The sequence below is a fragment of the Apostichopus japonicus genome, chromosome 17 (genome assembly GCF_037975245.1).
Source record: "Apostichopus japonicus isolate 1M-3 chromosome 17, ASM3797524v1, whole genome shotgun sequence".
NCBI classification, from domain to species: domain Eukaryota; kingdom Metazoa; phylum Echinodermata; class Holothuroidea; order Aspidochirotida; family Stichopodidae; genus Apostichopus; species Apostichopus japonicus.
In genome coordinates this window covers 35,335,230-35,356,700 of record NC_092577.1, presented here as the reverse complement: position 1 = coordinate 35,356,700, position 21,471 = coordinate 35,335,230, and the positions used below count along the sequence as shown (strand labels likewise).

The window sequence follows — 21,471 nt, the reverse complement described above, 5'->3', positions numbered from 1 at the left end:
GTTTAGGAATGTTGGTATATGTTTAATCGAGATTTTGACATAAACGGTGTAACAGGTTTTCGCTTAGTCCGATAATTGGCCTTGGCTGTTTGGGGAATCGTTGAGCTGTTTCTGAGAACATAACACAGGATACTCAAAAAATATCGAAACGTTTTTTACTTGACAGGCCCCGGCAGGAACACAGGTACGGCGAATTGCGCGTGAATTACGTACTAGGCCTATATAGCCTACATACGACTGGCGAATCATTATAGCGGGGACACCGGTAAGTAGAAAATATCAGCGCACACTCGATTCTCATGACTTCAACCGCTAAAACTATTAAAAGTGAGAAACCGTTAATTAGGTAAAAACCAAACTTTGTTTAGTAATACGGTAATATTACAAAAAAGTAATTACATTGTCTTTAATACTCGTAATACTTGTTACTTGGTGCAACCAAAACTACCTAAAATTGAATGGAAGATAGTATTTGACTTCAGAAAACAGCCACATGATCATGCTCAAATCAGGGTTAATGATGAGATTGTCGAAAAGGTGCACCACTATAAATATCTAGGTACTATCATTGACTGTAAACTTAACTTCAAAGACCAGGTTGATGCAATTAGATCAAAAGCTTGCCAACGATTGTACTTTTTACGTAAACTGAAATATTTTAATGTCGACAACACTATTCTTTTACTTTTTTACCAGTCAGTGATACAAAGCGTGCTAACTTTTAGTATTATTTGTTTTCACTGGCTGCTTATAAAGGAGTCTTCGATTAAATTAGAGAAGGTTGTAAGGGCTGCCAGCCGTACTATTGGGAGGGATATTTGTTTAAAAACTATTTATAAACTCTACATTGATATGGTGCACCAGAAAACCCATGGAATATTAAAAGACCATACACATCCTCTTTTCGAAAACTATGTATTCTGCCGTTCAGGCAGCAGACTTCGCATGCCACGGTCTAAGCACAACAGATTCAGGTTTTCTTTTGTACCCAATTCTGTTTCTCTTTTTCTTTTGTTTTATAATCTTGTTTATATATGTATATATGTGTATATTTTTCTCACATGTATGGATATTGTTGCTGTTGATATTCTTACCTTTTCATTCAACTTCTCTGTGTTTTGTTTATACTAAAATTTTACTGTATTCTGAATGTAACTTTAAAACTTTGATTTTTTATGTGTTTTGCTGCAGGGCGACAAATTTCCATATCTTATGGACGAAATAAATATCTATCTATCTATCTATCTATCTATCTATCTATCTATCTATCTATCTATCTATCTATCTATCTATCTATCTATCTATCTATCTATCTATCTATCTATCTATCTATCTATCTATCTATCTATCTATCTATCTATCTATCTATCTATCTATCTATCTATCTATCTATCTATCTATCTATCTATCTATCTATCTATCTATCTATCTATCTATCTATCTATCTATCTATCTATCTATCTATCTATCTATCTATCTATCTATCTATCTATCTATCTATCTATCTATCTATCTATCTATCTATCTATCTATCTATCTATCTATCTATCTATCTATCTATCTATCTATCTATCTATCTATCTATCTATCTATCTATCTATCTATCTATCTATCTATCTATCTATCTATCTATCTATCTATCTATCTATCTATCTATCTATCTATCTATCTATCTATCTATCTATCTATCTATCTATCTATCTATCTATCTATCTATCTATCTATCTATCTATCTATCTATCTATCTATCTATCTATCTATCTATCTATCTATCTATCTATCTATCTATCTATCTATCTATCTATCTATCTATCTATCTATCTATCTATCTATCTATCTATCTATCTATCTATCTATCTATCTATCTATCTATCTATCTATCTATCTATCTATCTATCTATCTATCTATCTATCTATCTATCTATCTATCTATCTATCTATCTATCTATCTATCTATCTATCTATCTATCTATCTATCTATCTATCTATCTATCTATCTATCTATCTATCTATCTATCTATCTATCTATCTATCTATCTATCTATCTATCTATCTATCTATCTATCTATCTATCTATCTATCTATCTATCTATCTATCTATCTATCTATCTATCTATCTATCTATCTATCTATCTATCTATCTATCTATCTATCTATCTATCTATCTATCTATCTATCTATCTATCTATCTATCTATCTATCTATCTATCTATCTATCTATCTATCTATCTAATATTGATTGTAATCTTAGCTGGCGCAACCATATTTCAACTATTTGCAGTATAATTGCACGGAATGTTGACATATTATCTAAGTTGAAATATTATCTATCGGAAAACATACTCAGAACACTATACCAGACCCTGATTGTCCCGCATCTCACTTATTGTTCCATTATTTGGTCTGGTACATACAACACCAACCTAAACAATCTTATAATACTCCAAAAGGCAGCCATTCGCCACATAACACACTCAGCCCCACGTGAGCACACCAGTCCCCTATTTACGAAACTCAACTTACTAAAATTGAAACGATCTCATTAAAGTTAAGCTTGCATTATTTGCCTACAAGACCTGGAATGGATTACTACCAGCTGCCTTTGACAATTTTTTAACCAGTAACAGAGATGTACATAATCATAACACGAGGCATGCTAATCATGCCCACTATAATCTCTACAATACCACCATTGGAACTTTAAGCCTACAAAACCGTGCAACAAAAACATGGAATCTTCTAATGAACGATTTAAAGGGTAAAAAGTCAGTCACATCCTTTAAGAAGTGGTTTTGTAAGGAAATAATAGCTAGTTACTGACTAAAACTAAATTATGCCTGTATGTAATTACTATATACATATATATTGAACATTTAATTTGTATTTATATCTATGTATGTATTCATACACATATATATATATTTTGTTTTTTCTTTTCTTTTCTTTCTTCAGGAGTCTTCCACATTGTTAAGCTTTTAAGCTTTATGGAAGACTTCCTCCAATTTGTACTTTTGTGGCAAAAAATAAAAAATAAAAATAAAAATATATATATATATATATGTTTAAGAACTAACGGCTATAACTGTCCGCATATTTTACAGGTGAAGAGAAGATGCACTTTGAAAGCACGTGTACAATATGATCGTCTCATACAAATGGTCTAAAGTTTCAGATTTTCGATACCAAGGTGTCTCTCTATTGTAATTTCTTCCGTAGTACATGTAGACTCTGCAAATATATATATATATATATATATATATATATATATATATATATATATAGAGTTGGTTGGTTGGCGTCTATCTTGGCGCAGAGTGCTCTATGTCCGGTGGACAGAGCGGAATATATGTTGAGACTAGTGGAACACTAGTAGTTGTAACTCAAGAGTTTCACGCGTTGAGCGATCATCAGACATATATATACATATATATACACTGGCGTAGCACGGGGGGGCCTGGGGCCGGCCCCCATGAAATCGGCTCCCCCCCCCCACTGCCCCCCCACTGGGAATGGGGTAAAAAAAAATGTTGTAAAAAAAAACAGCGCCCCACAATTGAGAAATAGTTTTGGCACTGCTAATCAAATCTGACAGTTGAAAATTGTTAGATAATTAACATACAATGGTTATGAGCTCAAGTTCAATGTTTCATCAGTCTATTAACAATACTACAATATCCATATTGGAGAATAATGACCCTTCTTGTTTGTCAGATTCAAACTCCATGTACAGCATGTTGGTTCCTTCTCTAGGCAGGAATAATTGAATCCGCTTGCTAGGTAGGAGGTAGTCCGAGTACTCAGAGAGTTCGGATGGCCACAACTGCACAAGCTCCAGGCAGCACTGGCCCCCGTAGTCTGGACATTAACAACAGTCCGGCTAGGGCTGAGGTGTCGGGATCATAATCACCTAATGGGAGTGATCACTGAGCACATTCCGGTATAATAGTGAATTTCCACTCCATTGGAGTAAATCTTAACTCCTAATAGAGTTATATTCACTCATATTAGGAGTGAGGGTTAACTCCAATAGAGTTAAATTTCACTCTTAATTTGAAGTGCGCCGAGTGATCACTCCAATGGAATGAAATCCACTCATTTGTTTTTAGAGTGTTGCTAGATATATGAAGAAGAAATTTACATACCAATACATGTTATCGGTCATCGATTGGCACAAAAACCCAGATTCTGATGACAGCTGCCTCAAGAAACCCAATAAATGGCCTAATTAGCACCGAGCCACCAATGTGGACCATTACCGAAACATCGATGCGTGTTAGTCTTCCATCCCCTTCCTCTAATGCTATATTTAAGTCCACGTGTGGGCATATCCTGCAAACCTACCGGTAGCCCACAGGGGTTTGAGTTGGGAGAAAGGCCTTGACACCTTGAAACGACAAATGATGCCAACTTCCCTCAAGTTAAAAGTCTGGCTGAGTTGGCAAGGCCAGTCAGCATGAAAGAGAAAAAACTTTTTTTGCATTTCTGTCACCAAAGTTGCACATCTTTTTGGTTGCTATTTTGCCTCACAGGTGCCATCTCCTGCGATTTGAGGGGTGCTGAAATCTCAAATTTTCTCTGTACGCTCCGCGCCAACCAAGGTGGCGCTCCGCTTAGATAGTAACCTCCGGCCCCCCACAAGAAAGAACAGCCCCCCATGCCCCCCCCCCCACTCAAAAAATCCTAGCTACGCCACTGTATATATACAGTGATACAGTGCATCGACTCACTTCACGAGATCCCGGAATAATGATAAATAATAAATACAATGCTTGATATAGCGCTATTCCAAAGAAGATCATAGCGCTTAATAACAAAAGAAAACACATTTTCAAAAACATTGCAGTAAAATGAATACACAGTGTAAACACAAAGATCAGAATGACCTTAGAAAATATAAGTTGTGAGATTACTTTTGAAAGTAGTAACAGTGGGAGATGACCGGATAGTTAGAGGGACATTGTTCCAGAGTTTTTGTCCTTGCATGCTGAATGATTCGGCACCAACCTTTCTGATACTCCTGGGAACGTCAAGACGAACAACATCCATCGATGATCCAGGCGCGTAGCCAGGAATTTGACAAGGGAGGGTCGAACCTGTAGGCAAACTATCAGAGCCGTAGATTCTGCATTGAAAACTATCTAAGTGTATAGCGCCACCACATTTGGCGCGAAGCGTACAAGAAAAAATTGGCTGAAAATGCCTCCCAGATCGCTGGAAATGGCACTTCCCAGGCCCTTGTAAGTTGCATCTAAGCTTGAAATTACTAGCGATATCATAAAAACGTACAAAAAAAGATATGCTCAAGGCGGGCGGTTGCCCACTTCGAAACCCCCCCCCCCCCCACCTTTGGCTACGCGCCTGAGATGATCAGAGTCCCTTCCTAGATGGTGTGAATATGGAGATGGAATTGGAGGGGTGGGTGGGTGCAAGACCCATTTAGGGACTTGTAGACGTACACAAGTGTCTTGAAAACAATCCGCTTGTCTATTGGAAGCAATGGAGAGTAGGCAACAGTTCGGATGCAGCCTAATGAAAGATTATCAGAGCGGCTTTGTTCTGAATTCGTCGCAATCGCAAGATGACAGCCTTCTTGCATGCATGAAAGAGGGAGTTTGCATAGTCCAATTTCGACAGAACTTGGGCACGCATGATGGTAATGCAGGTATCTTGATCTATAAACCTCCGAAATCTTGATATAATCCACAAAAAAATAGTTAAGGTTAAGGTTGTAGCACTTGGTAAAGCGCACATTACTGTTAAAACACTCAATGGCGCTGAACAACAATACAATTATAGAAACGATTTCTTAAATAAGTGAGTCTTCAAAGCAACTTCAAAAGTTCTGATGGTCTTCGAATTTCTTGTGTCGACGGGGAGAGCGTTCCAAAGTCTGGGGCCAGCGACGCTGAAAGAGCGGCCTGCGAAACATTTGCGGCGTGTGAAAGGAACATTGAGAAGGATGCCCTTTGACGAGCGTGTTGAACGACCAGGTGTCTTAATTTCCAGCAACTCGGACAGATAAGCTGGTGCTGAATTATGTATACACTTATAAACGAGGAGGAGGATCTTGTACTCGGCACGGACATTGACGAGGATGATATGCAGCTCCTTCAATGCTGCGGAGGCACTGTCATATTTTGATCTGCCGAGAATAATTTTAGCCGTGTAATTTGGGATCCTTTGTAGAGGATGAAGTGTGGAGGCCGGGAGGTTGATAAAAAGACCATTGCAATAATCCATTTGGGAGAAAATCATGGCATTTGCAAGTTCAATGACTTGCATAAAGATGTAACATAGTAAAAATTCAAAACAGGTGATAGTCTAGGGTAGAATTACACGCTACAAGTCAAACTGTGTACGTAAGTAAGAGACCTAGCCACCAAACTTCCGTATTGTGCTATATACCTACTGATTCTACACATGATCTGAATGAATTGGTCGGGATGAAGCGATCATAGCACAGAAGTGACATATACTATGCATTTTATAAACAAAATACCGGTATATATGAACTGATATACATGTCATTGTGTCATTGCTTTCTATTATGCAGGTATTTTCTAAAGCAGTCTCCCACTCAGGGGATAATTACGTATCAGAATGGAGTCATCGTCTGAAATTTCGGTGAAAGATATCTCACATGATCCAAGCTATTATTCCAAGGCCTTCAACGTCTTCGTTCGACATTCCACAGAGCACCAGATGATAGCTACTTGGGCTGAAACAATATTCCCTCGGACGGTTGTCGAAAAGATCCCCATTAGTAAGCATAACCGAGAGAAGAAACTTGAGATACTGGGATTTGGAAGTGGAACAGGTTAGTCATGTTAGGATGTATGCATTCTCCCACTATCTTCTTTTGTTCTCAGTCATTTCTCATTTGGTCAATACCTCCTGTTGTAATTAACCCTCCCGTAACTACACCTCAAATGTCATTTAACCATTACTTATTTCTCTCATAACTCTCTTTACAACCGCAGTTAATGCAACCTCAGTTTTCTCTTTAGTCTTTCTTAATACTCTCTTCATTTCTCCCATAATTCTTTTATATCCCTTAAATTCCCATAATTTTCCTTTCGGCCTTAATTTTCCCTATTCCGTCCCTTTTTTCTTCCTTTATGCTCCCATACTTTCTCCCTTACAGCTCCTTATATCTCCCTTAGTCCTCACCCATCCCTCAATAATTTCCCCTCCTCTGTTTGCCACCCCCCCCCCCATCCCTCTATAATTTTCCCTCGTCCATGCTATCTAATTTATCATTTTCATGATCGTTTGTCTGCATACTTTCTTGAAGACTAGTATAAGAAACCCAGCACTTTTTTTTTTTTTGGGGGGGGGGGGTTTCCCTAAAGGGAAACTGGGGTCTCTCTTACACACTTTGCAAAGTCGAAAATGACTATAAAGCGGATTGCAAAGCCCTTTATCACTGTTACGGATATATTCGTCCAGCACGACAACATACTGAAACGATGTCCTCAAAGCCGAAGACTTCGTTGGTACAAATTGTTTGGCCAACGACGAATAGACCGTCATTTCTCAGAGAAGTTGCTATTACTATAAAGTCTTAGGGTCTGCACTGTTGGTCAATGTTAGAAAAAGACATTTAACAAGTACAATAAAATAAATAAAATAACCTCTCCCTTAATTCCCCCACACTTCTTCCGTGTTTCATCATTTTCCCTTAAATCTCCCAAACTTCTTCCGTGTCTCATCAATCTCCCATAGATTCTCCCACACTTGTTCCGTTTCCCCTACATCTCCATATTTATTCACTATTTCTCCCTTTTCCATAACTCTTCCAACTCCATACAATCTCCTTTAAACTTACTTTGATTTCCCCTCCTCAAATATTTCTCCGCTTTCCATAATCTCAATTGTCTAATGAGAGCGATTCTTTCGATCACCCTTCTGTTTTATCTTGCAGGTGATTTGGACTTTAAAATGATAGCTCAACTGTTGAAGAAATTCCCTTCGATATCCAACACAGTCGTAGAACCAAATCCAGACCACATCGTTGAGTATAAGAAGTTGGTGGACAGTAAAAGCTTCGGTAGTGATGTCGATTTTAATTGGCGGCAGCAGACGTGGCAGGAATATTATAAAGAGTGTCAGCAGCCCAACAAAGTCAAGAAGTTTCATTTCATCAGCGCTATTCATTCTTTGTATTACGTCGAAGATCCAGAGGCCACAATTTTGGATATAGTTAGCTGCCTAGACGAAGGAGGGATTCTATTGCTGGTTTTAATTTCAGGTTAGCTTATTCACCGCAAACTGTTTCAAAGTTTCGGTGGTTGAATTAATACTCAGTACATAACACAAAAAGCTAGCATGGCATAGATACCGAACGATGAGCAGTGATATATACAGTAGGATAAGGGGTGACAAAGGCGGTGTCTTCACCCATATCATTATCATAATATCATAGTAGGAGTGTGTCTCTGCCCCCGCCCACCCCACCCCTCCCCTCCTCAGTTCTCAGGCGACAGTTTCGCTCATCCAATTTCTCACGCTCTTATGTACGCTAACCTTTTAGGCCGGAATTGTTTTCCATAAGCACACAGAATGGGATCCCGCAGAAGTCAATTTTGTGAATATTAACAATGGTTATATAGTTGTACTAACGCAAAGAATTTTCCCGATTCTGTTTTTCAGAGAATGGTGGTGTCATTCGTCAACAAAAACGTTTTCTAAGCGATGCTCAACGACTGGTCAGCTCTGAGACCATTCGTAAGATATTAGAAAAATGTCAATTAAAATTTGAAGCTTTCACGGAAACGTCTACGGTCGACATTACCTGTTGCTATGAAGCTGGGAACCAGGACGGTGTGTTATTGGCGGATTTTATCAATAACGTCAAACTACAAGAATCAGGACCACCGAGTTTTGTCGAGGAAGTGCTGTCGTACATGCGGGAAGGTGCCGTCCAAAATGGCGACCAAATACTGTTAGCAACTGAGTGGCAGGTTATTGTTGTTACTAAGTAAAAGCATCCGTTGAATTACTGCATGCGTGAGGTAATTCCGAACATGCAGTTCCAATCATCCTTCTATTTTTTTCTTACGAAACTATAATACTTTGGATTGTTTCGTACAAATATGCACGATTAATAAAAATGGTCGGGATTGTTTCTCCTTCAAGTTCAGGGAGTTCCAAAAAAAGCATCATGGTGTGTGTAGTACTTCCTATCAAAGTTGGTCTTAGTTAACTTACTTACCTACCAGTAACCACTACATATAGGGAATTTGGTCCCTTGGTATTTATATTTCTTGTTTCTACATTAGGAGTAAGTGGGTAATCGCTCAGAACGTTACTCGAGTTAAATATTGGTATGCATGTAGATGTCTACTCTAGAATAGGCCATTTGGTTTGATTTCTATATTACTTGATTCCTTTCCATGTTAATTTGTATTTTATAAGAGACATTCTTTCATGTGACAGTGTCTATCCATGCGGATTGGTTTTGCTTGCCAGTATGTCCCTGTAACCACTACAAAATAATCGTCATATCTTTCAAAACCTATTCTTTAGAATTCATATACGCCGAAACCTATAGTAGACTGGGTTATATTGATTACAATCTTCTGGAAATAAAGTGTTGTATTGCTTATATACATGGACAGACGAATAAAGTAACAACATTTCATTTTCATTCCACTTTCATTTCATTTATTTGGTTGTTTCTCTATATACATACAATATAGGTTACATGCTTCTATATACATACAATATAGGTTGAATATGTGTGCTTCTATGTACAAACAATATAGGTTGAATATGTGTGCTTCTATATACATACAATATAGGTTGAACATGTATGCTTCTATATACATACAATATAGGTTGAATATGTATGCTTCTATTAACATACAATATAGGTTGAATATGTATGCTTCTAAATACATAAAATATAGGTTGAATATGTATGCTTCTATATACATACAATATAGGTTGAATATGTATGCTTCTGTATACATACAATATAGGTAATTATGTATGCTTTTATAATTGAAATGTACAAAGGAAGAGGAAGCGGTTTTAAAAAAAACCTTAATATGCTTAACGAGTAGAACCACTCCCCAAAAGGAAAAACAATAAAAGGAATAACGGAGGCAGGGATCAAAGACAATTTTTGTTGTTCAGTAACCTAAAAACTATCTAGTATTCGATCATTAAGTTAACCGTTTTCTGTAGGACTGAATACGCTCACTTTGAAAATTGGCTCCTAAGGCCTAACCACAATACACAGTAAGCCGCCGTTGATTACGTGAAGTAGGTAAATTATAATTCCAATAGGTATAGCTTAATACCACAAATTCACAGTAAGCCGCCATTCATTACGTAAAGGACGCAAATTATAATTCCCATAAGTATTAGCTTAATAACCTAAGCTCTGCATAATAGTTCCATGGACGTGGTCTGTGCATGTAACCAGCCTGCCTCGTATTATGATTATGTATATCTTTATTTTACGTAAAATAACCTCTGAAAACAAGAAGTTTATGATTATATTAATAGAATGGTAATTTGAAGTAGCAATGTGAACATTATTAAGGTTAGGAAGGTTAAGGAGATTGTGAGAAGAAAAATAGCTTGCTGGTGTGATCATTTAAGGAAGCAAACGAAATATGACGAATGATTCTCTTTTGAAGCGTCGGAAGATACTTTTTTTAAGGAAAAGTCGCCCAGGAAAGAACCTGGGCACGAAAACCAAACTACCGAACGACTGATCCGCTACCCCAGTCTCCTCGCATCGGGACTGTGACTGTGTGATCATCGTCGGGTTGTGCATCACCATTCTCCTCGAAAGGGAACAAATACTACACAAGATCTTAGCCAAAAGGCCGAGAAGCGATTCTTGATATTAGATACTTTTTAAGAAAATGTCACCCAGGAAAGAACCTGGGCACGAAAACCAAACTACCAAACGACTGATCCGCTCTCAACCCCAGTCCCCTTGATATTAGAATACATCGTACCGGAGTAAACTCTCATGCGAGATGGGGATTAATAAGAGTCAAATGTACAGCACGCGGAGAACTTGTCTCGGTAGTGAATGCTTCAAATTAGAGAGAATCCCAACACCTCGGGCAAACTTATAGAGATTGAATTAATGCGATTTTTCCACGTCGAGCCAGAGTCAATAGTAACCCCTAGAAACGTTATATAATCTGCTCTTTTAAGATATTTTCTATCAACCGAAGATGCATGGGCTAACATGCAATGTGACGAGAAGATGAAGTACCAAGTTAATCAAAAATATGCTAAAAGTTTTTTTTTCCATATATCATATTCTTTTAGTACCAAACACCACAACAAGATATCTACATATATTCACCTCCAGATTACTGCGAATTAATTAACGCAGTAATCTGCTGACATAAATGGAGAAATAGAAATTACTGGAGTGATATATCGTATATTTATAAAGTGAAAGAAAACTTTTTGTCATCGATAAAGGTGTTCTGCATAAACGACTGGCCAGTAAAGGTAATCAACAATTCATTAGTTCCCCATCCTCCTTCCATTTGCCCCCCCCCCCCAACCCAATATATATATATATATATATATATATATATATATATATATATATATATATATATATATATATATTTATATATATATATATTTATATATTTATATATATATATATATATATATATATATATATGTATATATATATATATATATATATATATATATATATATATATATATATTTATATATATATATATTTATATATTTATATATATATATATATATATATATATATACATATATATATATATATATATACATATATATATATATATATACATATATATATATATATTTATATTTATATATATATATATATATATATATATATATATCAAGCTCATTAAACTACATCACTGTCACAATGTCAAGATTCTAGTCGTCCATTGAATTTAAAGTTCAATATACTTTCATCACGTGATAACCCACACATTCAAATTGCTACCAATGTTTTTCATCGTCAATTACACCACACATAGATTTATCCCCTGATTGTATGTTGTTTAACTAACAACACTATTGAAGAGATCTCTAAATTCCCGTAAGCGATGTAAAAACATCTACCATAACTGATGAGCCTTTGATCCAGTTTTAGCAGATAAATCCTTTTCTTTGTTTATCTTATATTTCTTTTGTTATATAATCTAGATTATTCTTATTTTCGTGGTTAAGTTTCCTAACCATGCATTTTAATGTGTACTGACATACTAGTTTACTATATATACAAACATTACACTGATATGTCGGTGTGATTATATTTGCTTCGGGGAATTGAAGCGAATAAATTGCTGATACTTTGATCTATTGTTCATATAGTCTTATTCTTTGAGTTAAGGCTGGGAAGCCATTCATTGCGTCACTCAATCCCCGTATTATAGAGTGCAGCCTTTTCGAATGAATAATTAACATAGTCAAGAAAAGTTGCATGTTTATGTGACAGTATACATTTCGATCCGTTACAACTGAGCTGGTTTTACTTCCTTCGGGGGAATGAATCGAAGTAGGTAACTGATACATTGATCTATTAGTTAAATATTCTTAATCTTGAAATTGAGGCTTCATAACGTCGAGTAATCCTCGTATTATCGAGTGTAGCCTTTCGAATGAATCATTAACAATTCTAAAACAACTGCAGTTTTAAGTCACAGTAAATTTCAATGAGTTACTAAAACAGCGTACCGAGGGGTGGGAAAGAGTGGGCGGGGATTGTAAAACGAGAAATTCGTTTGCAAATGGACAGAACTTACGTATTGGAAATGAGATTCCATAGTGGTTACAACACATATCTATAGGGGCGTATTCTATGAAACATCTAGGGGCGTAATCCCTTTGAATACTTCTACTTAAATACATCAAAATATTATAAGTTCAAATAAAAACTCAAATACGCCTACTATAGAGGAACTACGTACGTATGACCCGCACGTATACACGCATAGACCTACGTACGCACGTACGCACAGATGACATATTACTACGTACGTACGTAACTATGGCACGCACGCATCTAAATCGTAGTCAATGCAGAATAAGGTGAAATGTTTTCTTGCTCTTTGGAACTGACCCAAAAAAATCAATGAAATTAATGATAAAACCCTTCTTAATTGCAAAGTTGACGTGTCCTTGGAAACCTGATTTAATAAAACACGAAGAAAAGTTGCACTTTAGTGTTATTAGCATTAACCTTGTGACACTAACCGATCCTAATTGGATTATATAAGACAGTTTGTTAGGATAGCGTGAATATAATTCATAGTTTCACCACAAAGAATTTCTGATAGCCTTTTCTTCTTCTTCTTCTCCTTTTCTTTTTGATATATTAATTAAATCCTTACGATTTTTTTTATAATTGAATGGGGTGATTAATAATTTTATGTTTTATCTGTATTGTATATGAAACGAGACGTGCCATAAAATGGGTCAACTAATTACTTATTAACACTTAATGTTGAGAACATATCTTGTAAGGTGTTTTTGGTTCCTTAATGAATTACTCTTGCTTTCAGTAATACTTGTTATTGCCCCAAGAAATGAGAACTATATAGATCCATAAAAACTTGTTTTTGAACAGAATTGATCAAGTGTTTGAAGGAATGCCGCGTAGGTGTAGACAATAGCAAAATTTGTAACCTAAAATTATTTTTATAATGTTAGCGCCATGGAAACTAAAATATTCTTAAAATTACACAACCCTTTCGATACTTTCAAACAGTTGGAAATCTTCTAAAATGTGACCGTATACTCCTATTATACCTTTCGCATGTTTACGCTGTAGTTAAGGCAAGTAGAACTTTTACCCTTCAGACACAAGCCAGACATACCAGTGAATTGCTTACTCGACCAACTATCCTAACAGTGCAGATAGCTATTTTTTATCGTAATTAAAAAGCCTAACCCCTAACTGTGATACTTTTTAAGAAAAGTCACCCAGGAAGGAACCTGGGCACGAAACCCAAACTACCGAACGACTGATCCGCTCTCAATCCCAGTCTCCTTGCAGCGGGACTGTGACTGTGTGATCGTCGTAGGGTGAGTATCACCATTCCCCTCGAAGAGGTAACAGACACTACTCATGACCTTAGCCAAAAGGACGAGAAGCGGTCTGTTATATCATGTGCACGTCACTGCTGTATAGATCACAGTAAGATGGATATTAGAACAAGTGTCAATAATTTTGCTCAGACACCGTACTGTACCATCGTTAAACTTTGCAATAGTTTGACAGTTTATAACATGGAGCTATTAAAGCAATACTAATAGAATGAGAAGCGTTAATAATTTAAAAAAAAAGATAGCTATCGGCAACTGATTATCATAGCTGGTACAATAACTAAGGTAAGATATGAGTATCGTCTGCTCTCGAATGATATGACTTGCTTGCACGCACTCCGGCAGAGAGCATTATTGGTATGGGGGTTAAACAACAATTTAGGATGTTGTAATTAATTGCCTACACTGCGGTAGAGAGCATTATTGGTATGAGGGTAAAAAACAATGTAGAACGTAAAGCGACATTGCGACGTATCGGCTTATTTCTGCCGAAACTTTCATCATGGCTGCACCAAGATTTCTATACACTTGGGTTGTGGTCGTTTTTCGTTCCATTGTGACGTCTATCGGGATACCGGGCAATTTGATAATTCTCACGGTTTACTGGAATGAAAATGTTTTGGGAAGCGCACAGATTTTTATTAAAGCCATCGCCATTTGTGACTGTTTTGCTTGTTTGATATTACCTTTAGAAGTTTATTATTGGCTCTACGAATTCGATTTTCACAGTGACATTCTATGTAAAGTTTTCTATACATGGGAGAGTATCGGTTGGTACTTCTCTACCTGTCTAACCGCTGCTATCGCGTGGGATAGATATCTGGCGGTCTGCAAACCGCACAACGGTCGGTGGTCCCGCAAGAAAGCAGTTAAGGTATGTCACTTATGCCTTTTGATAGCATTACTTGTCAATATTTTGGTACCATTTGTCAGTGGTACGATATTGAGCGAAGTCGTGGTAGACTCCAATATAACTATCCATAATTTAACAATTTGTTATCAATATGGAGAAGATGTTGGTAGTGTTCTGTTCGTCCTGACAACCGTACCGCAATACTCGTGTTTTCTATTTGCGTTTATTGTCGTCATTTACTTATACGTCAGACTTTGGAAGAACATGAAGACAAGACAAAGTGTTTTATCTGCTTCAAATGTCGCATCGGTTTCATACGTAAACGGTCCATCTACTATTGAATTGCAAACATTGAGAAGGTCACCGGCTACTGATGAAACGCAGCGAGTGTCCAGTGGTCTACAGGTGCCTTCACCATCATATACGAGCCATTCCTACGCTGGCCGAAAACCCGATGAAACGCAAAGCATGTTGGGAAGTCTGAGAGTACCATATCACTTTGGTAACCATGTGCTTGGAACGAAAGACACAAACAGTTCAAGCGACGCCGCTACACCCTCTTCGTCGTCACATACAACGACAACTACATTTATCACGTGTGACGTCCCAATACCCGGTGGTCTTCGAGTTGACAGTGAGAAGTGCCGAAGCGGCCATAATAAGTTAGGCAGTTGTTGGGCTACGAAGTCACGAAGCCGAGCGAGCGTGGTACAGCAGCGTCCAAGGTTAATGTCTCGTTTAAGTCAGATGCTATTCTTGGTAACGGTCTTTTTTGTGCTCACGTGGTCTATGACCTTAATTATGTACATGTTCTCAACGACCTCTCTCGGTATATCACGTGACAGTTTCGGCTATGCTGTTATCGCGGTGTTAAGATTAACAGGGCTTTTAAATCACGCAGTTAATCCTTTTCTCTATAGTTTCATCAACTCTAAGTTTAGAACCGAATGTTCCCGCTTGTTTCAACGACTAATAAGAAGAATACGTACTTAGGAATCTTCGCGTTGACTATTGACAATGGCGGTCAGGAGGAAATTAACGCGGAGGAGCTCATCTTAAACTCATCATATGTGACCCGGTACGTCATAAGTCCGTGGTCAGTGGTTACGCGAAAATATTCGCTTATCGAAAAAAAGCAGAATCGATAAACCTTCTTCATGCATCTTCATGGGCTTTGATGCACTGAATACAATCTGCTCATTAGCGTGGAATTATTTACTATTTGTTTCTAGTTTGGTGCACGATAATTGATAATCGCATTGCACTTCATTATCGAATGCCTCGTTTAGTTTTTTTTATAACCTTATGAAACCTCATCTATCATTCAACAGTTATCACAGGCTTATCAAGTTAGAACGTGTTTCCTGCTTTGATATTAGATTAAATGAAGCAAGAGTTTATCTCTCTCTCGCTCTACCCCCCCCCCCCCTTCGCTCTTTCCCTCTCTCGAAATAAAAACATAAGAACAAACAAGGATAAAGGTGTTTCTTCGTCAGACTGTGAGACTAAGATTATCTCAGCAATGAGTGAGCTAAGGTTTCTGTATACATGGGTTGTCTCTATATATAGATTAATTGTTACCTTGGTTGGCATACCTGGCAACTTGTTGATAATCGCGGTTTATTGGAACAAAAATATTCTTGGAAGTGCTCAAGTTTTCATCCAAGCCCTTGCTCTTTGTGATCTATACTCGTGCCTTATTCTTCCATTAGAGCAGTATTACTGGTGGTTCGAACTTGATTTTCATAATGATCTACTCTGCAAAATTTTCTTCACGTGGGAAGGAATTGGATGGTATATATCGGCTTGTGTTACGACAGCCATTGCGTGGGACAGATATCTAGCGGTCTGTAAACCTTTCAACGGTAGGTGGTCCCGTCGAATAGCGATCAAGGTCAGCTGCTTGTGTGTGTTTATCGCATTAAGTGTGAACGTTCTTGTGCCATTTACGAGTGGTACCCTCCCTGCAACTGTAACGGTGGCGCAACCTAACACTAGAATGCTTAACGTAACGATATGTTACCAATTTGGTTCAAAAGTCGGAAATGTTCTCTTTATCCTAGCGACAGTACCTCAATATTTATGTTTCCTATCTTGTTTTGTGGTGGTCATTTGCTTATATTTAAAACTCTGGAGGACAGTGAAGGCACAGCGTAATAATATTGGTGTTGGTGCAAACGTTTTAACGGTGTCACAAGTACGACATACATGGAGTGGAATGCACGCTGGGAGATCGGCATCTTCCATCGACTGTAGACGTACACGAGACCAACAGCTAGACGTTGGTCCGGCCCGTTGGGAAGGCGCCATCTTGAAAGTGATGCCGAACGAGTCGACGTTTCAACATTCTATCGACACGGAGATGAATGATCATACCCAATCACGTGGGAACAAACTTTTTACCAAAGTACGTAAGTCCGACGACGTCATTCGTCATTCTGACGTCACTAATAAGACATATAGCGGAGAAGTTACCCGAACTCGATCGAGTCAACATGGCGTCAAATCTAAACGAACTTTGTCTCGTGTCAGTCAGATGCTTCTATCTGTTACAGTTATCTTTGTTATTACGTGGATGGTTACCTTGGTGACGTATATTATGACCCCTTTCACAAGTGGTCTGTCACGTGACAGTGTAGGTTATACCATTATTGCTCTGCTAAGGTTAACGGGGCTTCTTAACCATGCGCTGAATCCGTTACTGTATGGATTTTTGAACCCTAAGTTTCGAACCGAGTGTTCTCAATTGTATGAACGACTGAAACAAAGACTAAGTTTAAGGCAACAATCTCTGTGAAGATGCATATAGGAACGCTCATTTAATTAACCTGTTTGATTATTTAATCACATTTCTACATTAATTCCAAGGTTTTTGCTTCTAGAAAGTTCACTGTAAATACTAACTCCGAAATAGCGAGATAATATAAATCCTTATTTCTCACTCGTGAACAGATTCAGCTAGCAGGCAAGTTAAGTTGTGAGTGACCTTAATTCTCGGCTGCAAGGGATGAAAAGAATATAAACAGCAAAGTACAACAATCAACTGTAATGTAAAATATTCATAACATACCATAATTTCTGTTTTGTTTTATCTAAGTGCAGCATTTGTACACTACTTATATATGTATATCTCCAAAGCTAGATACGACTTTTCCACTCCCCACTACCCACGCGTTTACCATGAACATAATACCATTATCGTAATATATCATTAGTCACGTACTTTGGATCTAAATTTATGCAAATCCATTGCGCAAGCGAATAATCACGAAGTTTAGAAATCCCTATAACATATGTGATGTAAAATTAAATGAAACCCTACGTCAATAACAAATATTTTAGTTCTTCGAGGATTATTAGATTTGCGCACTCTTATCATAAATTATGTAATACGAGTGCACGAGGACCGAGAAAGTACACGGAATTATTAGTAACTAAGCTCGAGTATGAGTATCTAATTTAGTGTACTAGTAGCTGGGCCTATCTTATACTACTATACCAAACATGCGACGACGACTACTGGTATGACTGTGTACAAACCAGTACAGACAACTATATACTACAATATGAGTACAAATCAATGAGGGGACTCGTACCAGTACAGATAAATATGTACTAGAATACGAGAACAAATCAATGAGGTAACTCGTGTCAGTACAGTCAACTATATACTAGAATATCAATACAAATCAATGAGGGGACTCGTACCAGTACAGACAACTATATACTAGAATACCAATACAAATCAATAAGGGGACTCGTGTCAGTACAGTCAACTATATACTAGAATACCATTACAAATCAATGAGGGGACTCGTACCGGTACAGACAACTATATACTAGAATACCAGTACAAATCAATGAGGGGACTCGTACCAGTACAGACAACTATATACTAGAATACGAGAACAAATCAATAAGGGGACTCGTACCAGTACAGATAAATATATACTAGAATACGAGTACAACTCAATGAGGGGACTCGTACCAGTACAGACAACTATATACTAGAATACGAGTACAAATCAATGAGGGGACTTGTATCAGTACAGTCAAATATATACTAGAATACCAACAAATCAATGAGGGGACTCGTACCAGTACAGACAACTATATACTAGAATACCAACACAAATCAATGAGGGGACTCGTACCAGTACAGACAACTATATACTAGAATACGAGAACAAATCAATGAGGGGACTCATACCAGTACAGATAAATATATACTGAATACGAGTACAACTCAATTAGGCGACTCGTATCAGTACAGACAAATATATACTAGAATACGAGTACAAATCAATGAGGGGACTCGTATCAGTACAGTCAAATATATACTAGAATACGAGTACAAATTCCTGAGGGCTCGACAACAGTGGTACAATGGGAGTATTAGTACGGACTCAGGACAATTCGAAGGCTGTATATGATAACATATAGTGTTAGTACTGAAGTCTAACATATAACGTCGAGTCGCGATTAACTTTAGAACGTTTACTGTCATTCATTTCTGGTCTTTCTTCTTCTTTACTTTGCTGTTGCCATCTTTGTTGTTGTCGTGTATATTGTTGTTATCGATGATTTTGTTGTTTTTGTTGTTTTGTTGTTGTTTATATTGTTGCTGATGATACTGTTGTTATTGTTATTGTTGCGGTTGCTTTTGTTGTTATTTTTGTTGTCGTTTATCTTTTTGTCGATGATCTTGTTGTTGTTGTGTTGCTGTTGTTTTCCGTGTTGTTTTTCTTGTCATTTATATTATTGTTGCTGTTTTTGTTGTTGCTGTTTCTGCTGTTGTTGTTGTCGTTGGTGTTATTGTTGGTGTTGATTTTATATGTTTTATATGTTCTAATTGTTGTTGCTGTTGTTGCCATCTTTGTTGTTGTCGTGTTTATTGTTGCTGATGATCTTGTTGTTATTGTTGCTGTAGAAATTTAGGGTTTGTATATTGATAACAATAAATGTAATTTAAGTTGCTGTTGCTGCTTTATCTGTGATAGACAGATGTTATAGAATCTTTGGTGCTAATTTTTCAAAGTTTCAACCAACATTGATACCTAACACTGACATGGATCTCCGTTCATATATTTTGTTCTTTCAATCATTTTCCAATTGTTCTTTCGTTGTTTTTTCCATATCTTTAAGGTTACGTACCAGTGCCAATATAGACAAATTTTAATTGTAGTTAATAGGTCTAGCCTATATGTGATAAATGTAGCACAAACAATGTGAACTGAACCTAATTATAGTCAAAATATTCTCAGAGTGCCTCTTTGTTTTCTGGGTAAGAACCCCACACACACACCCCGTATGATTATAGGACCATATAGGATCCTCGGCCACACACCACAGTAGTAGGAGACACATCGAGAAGCAGGAATACATATATTAAAATGTTTGACAGAGTATCTATATAACCATTCATATTCTTCAGTTGTTTAGCAAATGTTTATCGCAAAACTTAGATGTAACGCAAGGTGTTTTTTACATGCATGCAAGTGCCCCAAATTTGATTAACTAGTAAACGTTGGGCTATGATATTCTAATTGTTACTAAATAAAAGGAGCGCCCTCGTCCGATATAACCAACGTTCACGCCAAGATTTGATATTGGTTGCTTTTAGTTTTAATCCGGCGTTAACACACACAATTCACGCGAATGTATAGGTATTAAACATGAAATTGAAAAATCGGTTACTAAATCCCATAGAAATAAAACCAGGCCTATATCGTACCCGCTTGATAAATCACTGAACTTGCTTCTCATTAACACTCGGAATAAACTACTCTACTGCCCCCCCCCCCCCACAGCCTCACTTATCTTGATCCAATGAAGGAAAATCTACATGAAATATGTAAGACGTCCTCGTTGATCCCGGAACCAGTGGCGGTATCAGCCTAGGCAATCTGGGGTGATGGAAACTAGGGGCAAAGGAATATTTAAGGGGGGCAAAAAATATAACACTGACATGGGAGTGGGGTGGTGGTGGGGTCTAAGGGAGGGGATGTTCTAAAAGTAAAAGAACTTAGACGCAAAATTGTGCTATCATTTGACCATTTTCACATATCTAGTCTTCCTAAAATATTGCAATTTTATGGCGAGCAAGAATTGTTTTCGAAGTTTGACAAAATGAGCTCCGGTGGCTTTGAGCCAATAAAACAATGTTATAGCGGTCGACTTGATTGAAGTATCAAGTATCAAGTTTAAAAAATAAATACACCAAAAGCATAACCCCCCCCCCCCCCCCTTGGAATCCAATATTTTGCCTATGTTTTGGATGAGTACCAGATATGGATGGGGAAACTGGATGGGGAATGAATAAAGAAAATGCTTCCTTGCATTGGAAGCTGTTTCCATATCAAACGATTAGCCTTTCATAGCTCTATCTATTTTGGATACCAGATCTGGTTAAAGGGGGACTGGGGGCCAAGGGGGAATTCCCCCACCCACCCACGTAGCGCCACTCTCTGGGACTTTGAAATAAAAGAAAATAACTCACAACTTTTATTCATTATAATAACTGAACGAAACAG

The 21,471-nt window shown here is 37.3% G+C and overlaps 3 protein-coding genes across 4 annotated transcripts; 2 read left to right on the top strand and 1 right to left on the bottom strand.

Moving 5' to 3' along the window:
* On the top strand, positions 1-9,648 carry LOC139954619 (histamine N-methyltransferase-like). 2 transcript variants are annotated; one of them, XM_071954516.1, is made up of 4 exons: positions 1-184; positions 6,554-6,817; positions 7,925-8,251; positions 8,653-9,648. In XM_071954516.1, exons 2-4 carry the CDS (start codon positions 6,601-6,603, stop codon positions 8,982-8,984), a joined length of 876 nt encoding a protein of 291 aa, XP_071810617.1. In that variant the 5' UTR covers positions 1-184; positions 6,554-6,600; the 3' UTR covers positions 8,985-9,648. The 2 variants fall into 2 exon arrangements, with proteins under 2 accessions (XP_071810617.1, XP_071810616.1); XM_071954515.1 differs by having other exon boundaries at positions 3-265.
* Positions 5,791-6,240, bottom strand: LOC139954754 (uncharacterized). The gene has a single exon (XM_071954675.1). It carries the CDS (start codon positions 6,238-6,240, stop codon positions 5,791-5,793), a length of 450 nt encoding a protein of 149 aa, XP_071810776.1.
* A 6,812-nt stretch (positions 9,649-16,460) lies between the features above and the next one.
* Positions 16,461-17,840, top strand: LOC139954753 (uncharacterized). Its single transcript, XM_071954674.1, has one exon. It carries the CDS (start codon positions 16,461-16,463, stop codon positions 17,733-17,735), a length of 1,275 nt encoding a protein of 424 aa, XP_071810775.1. The 3' UTR covers positions 17,736-17,840.
* The last annotated feature ends 3,631 nt before the right edge of the window (positions 17,841-21,471 follow it).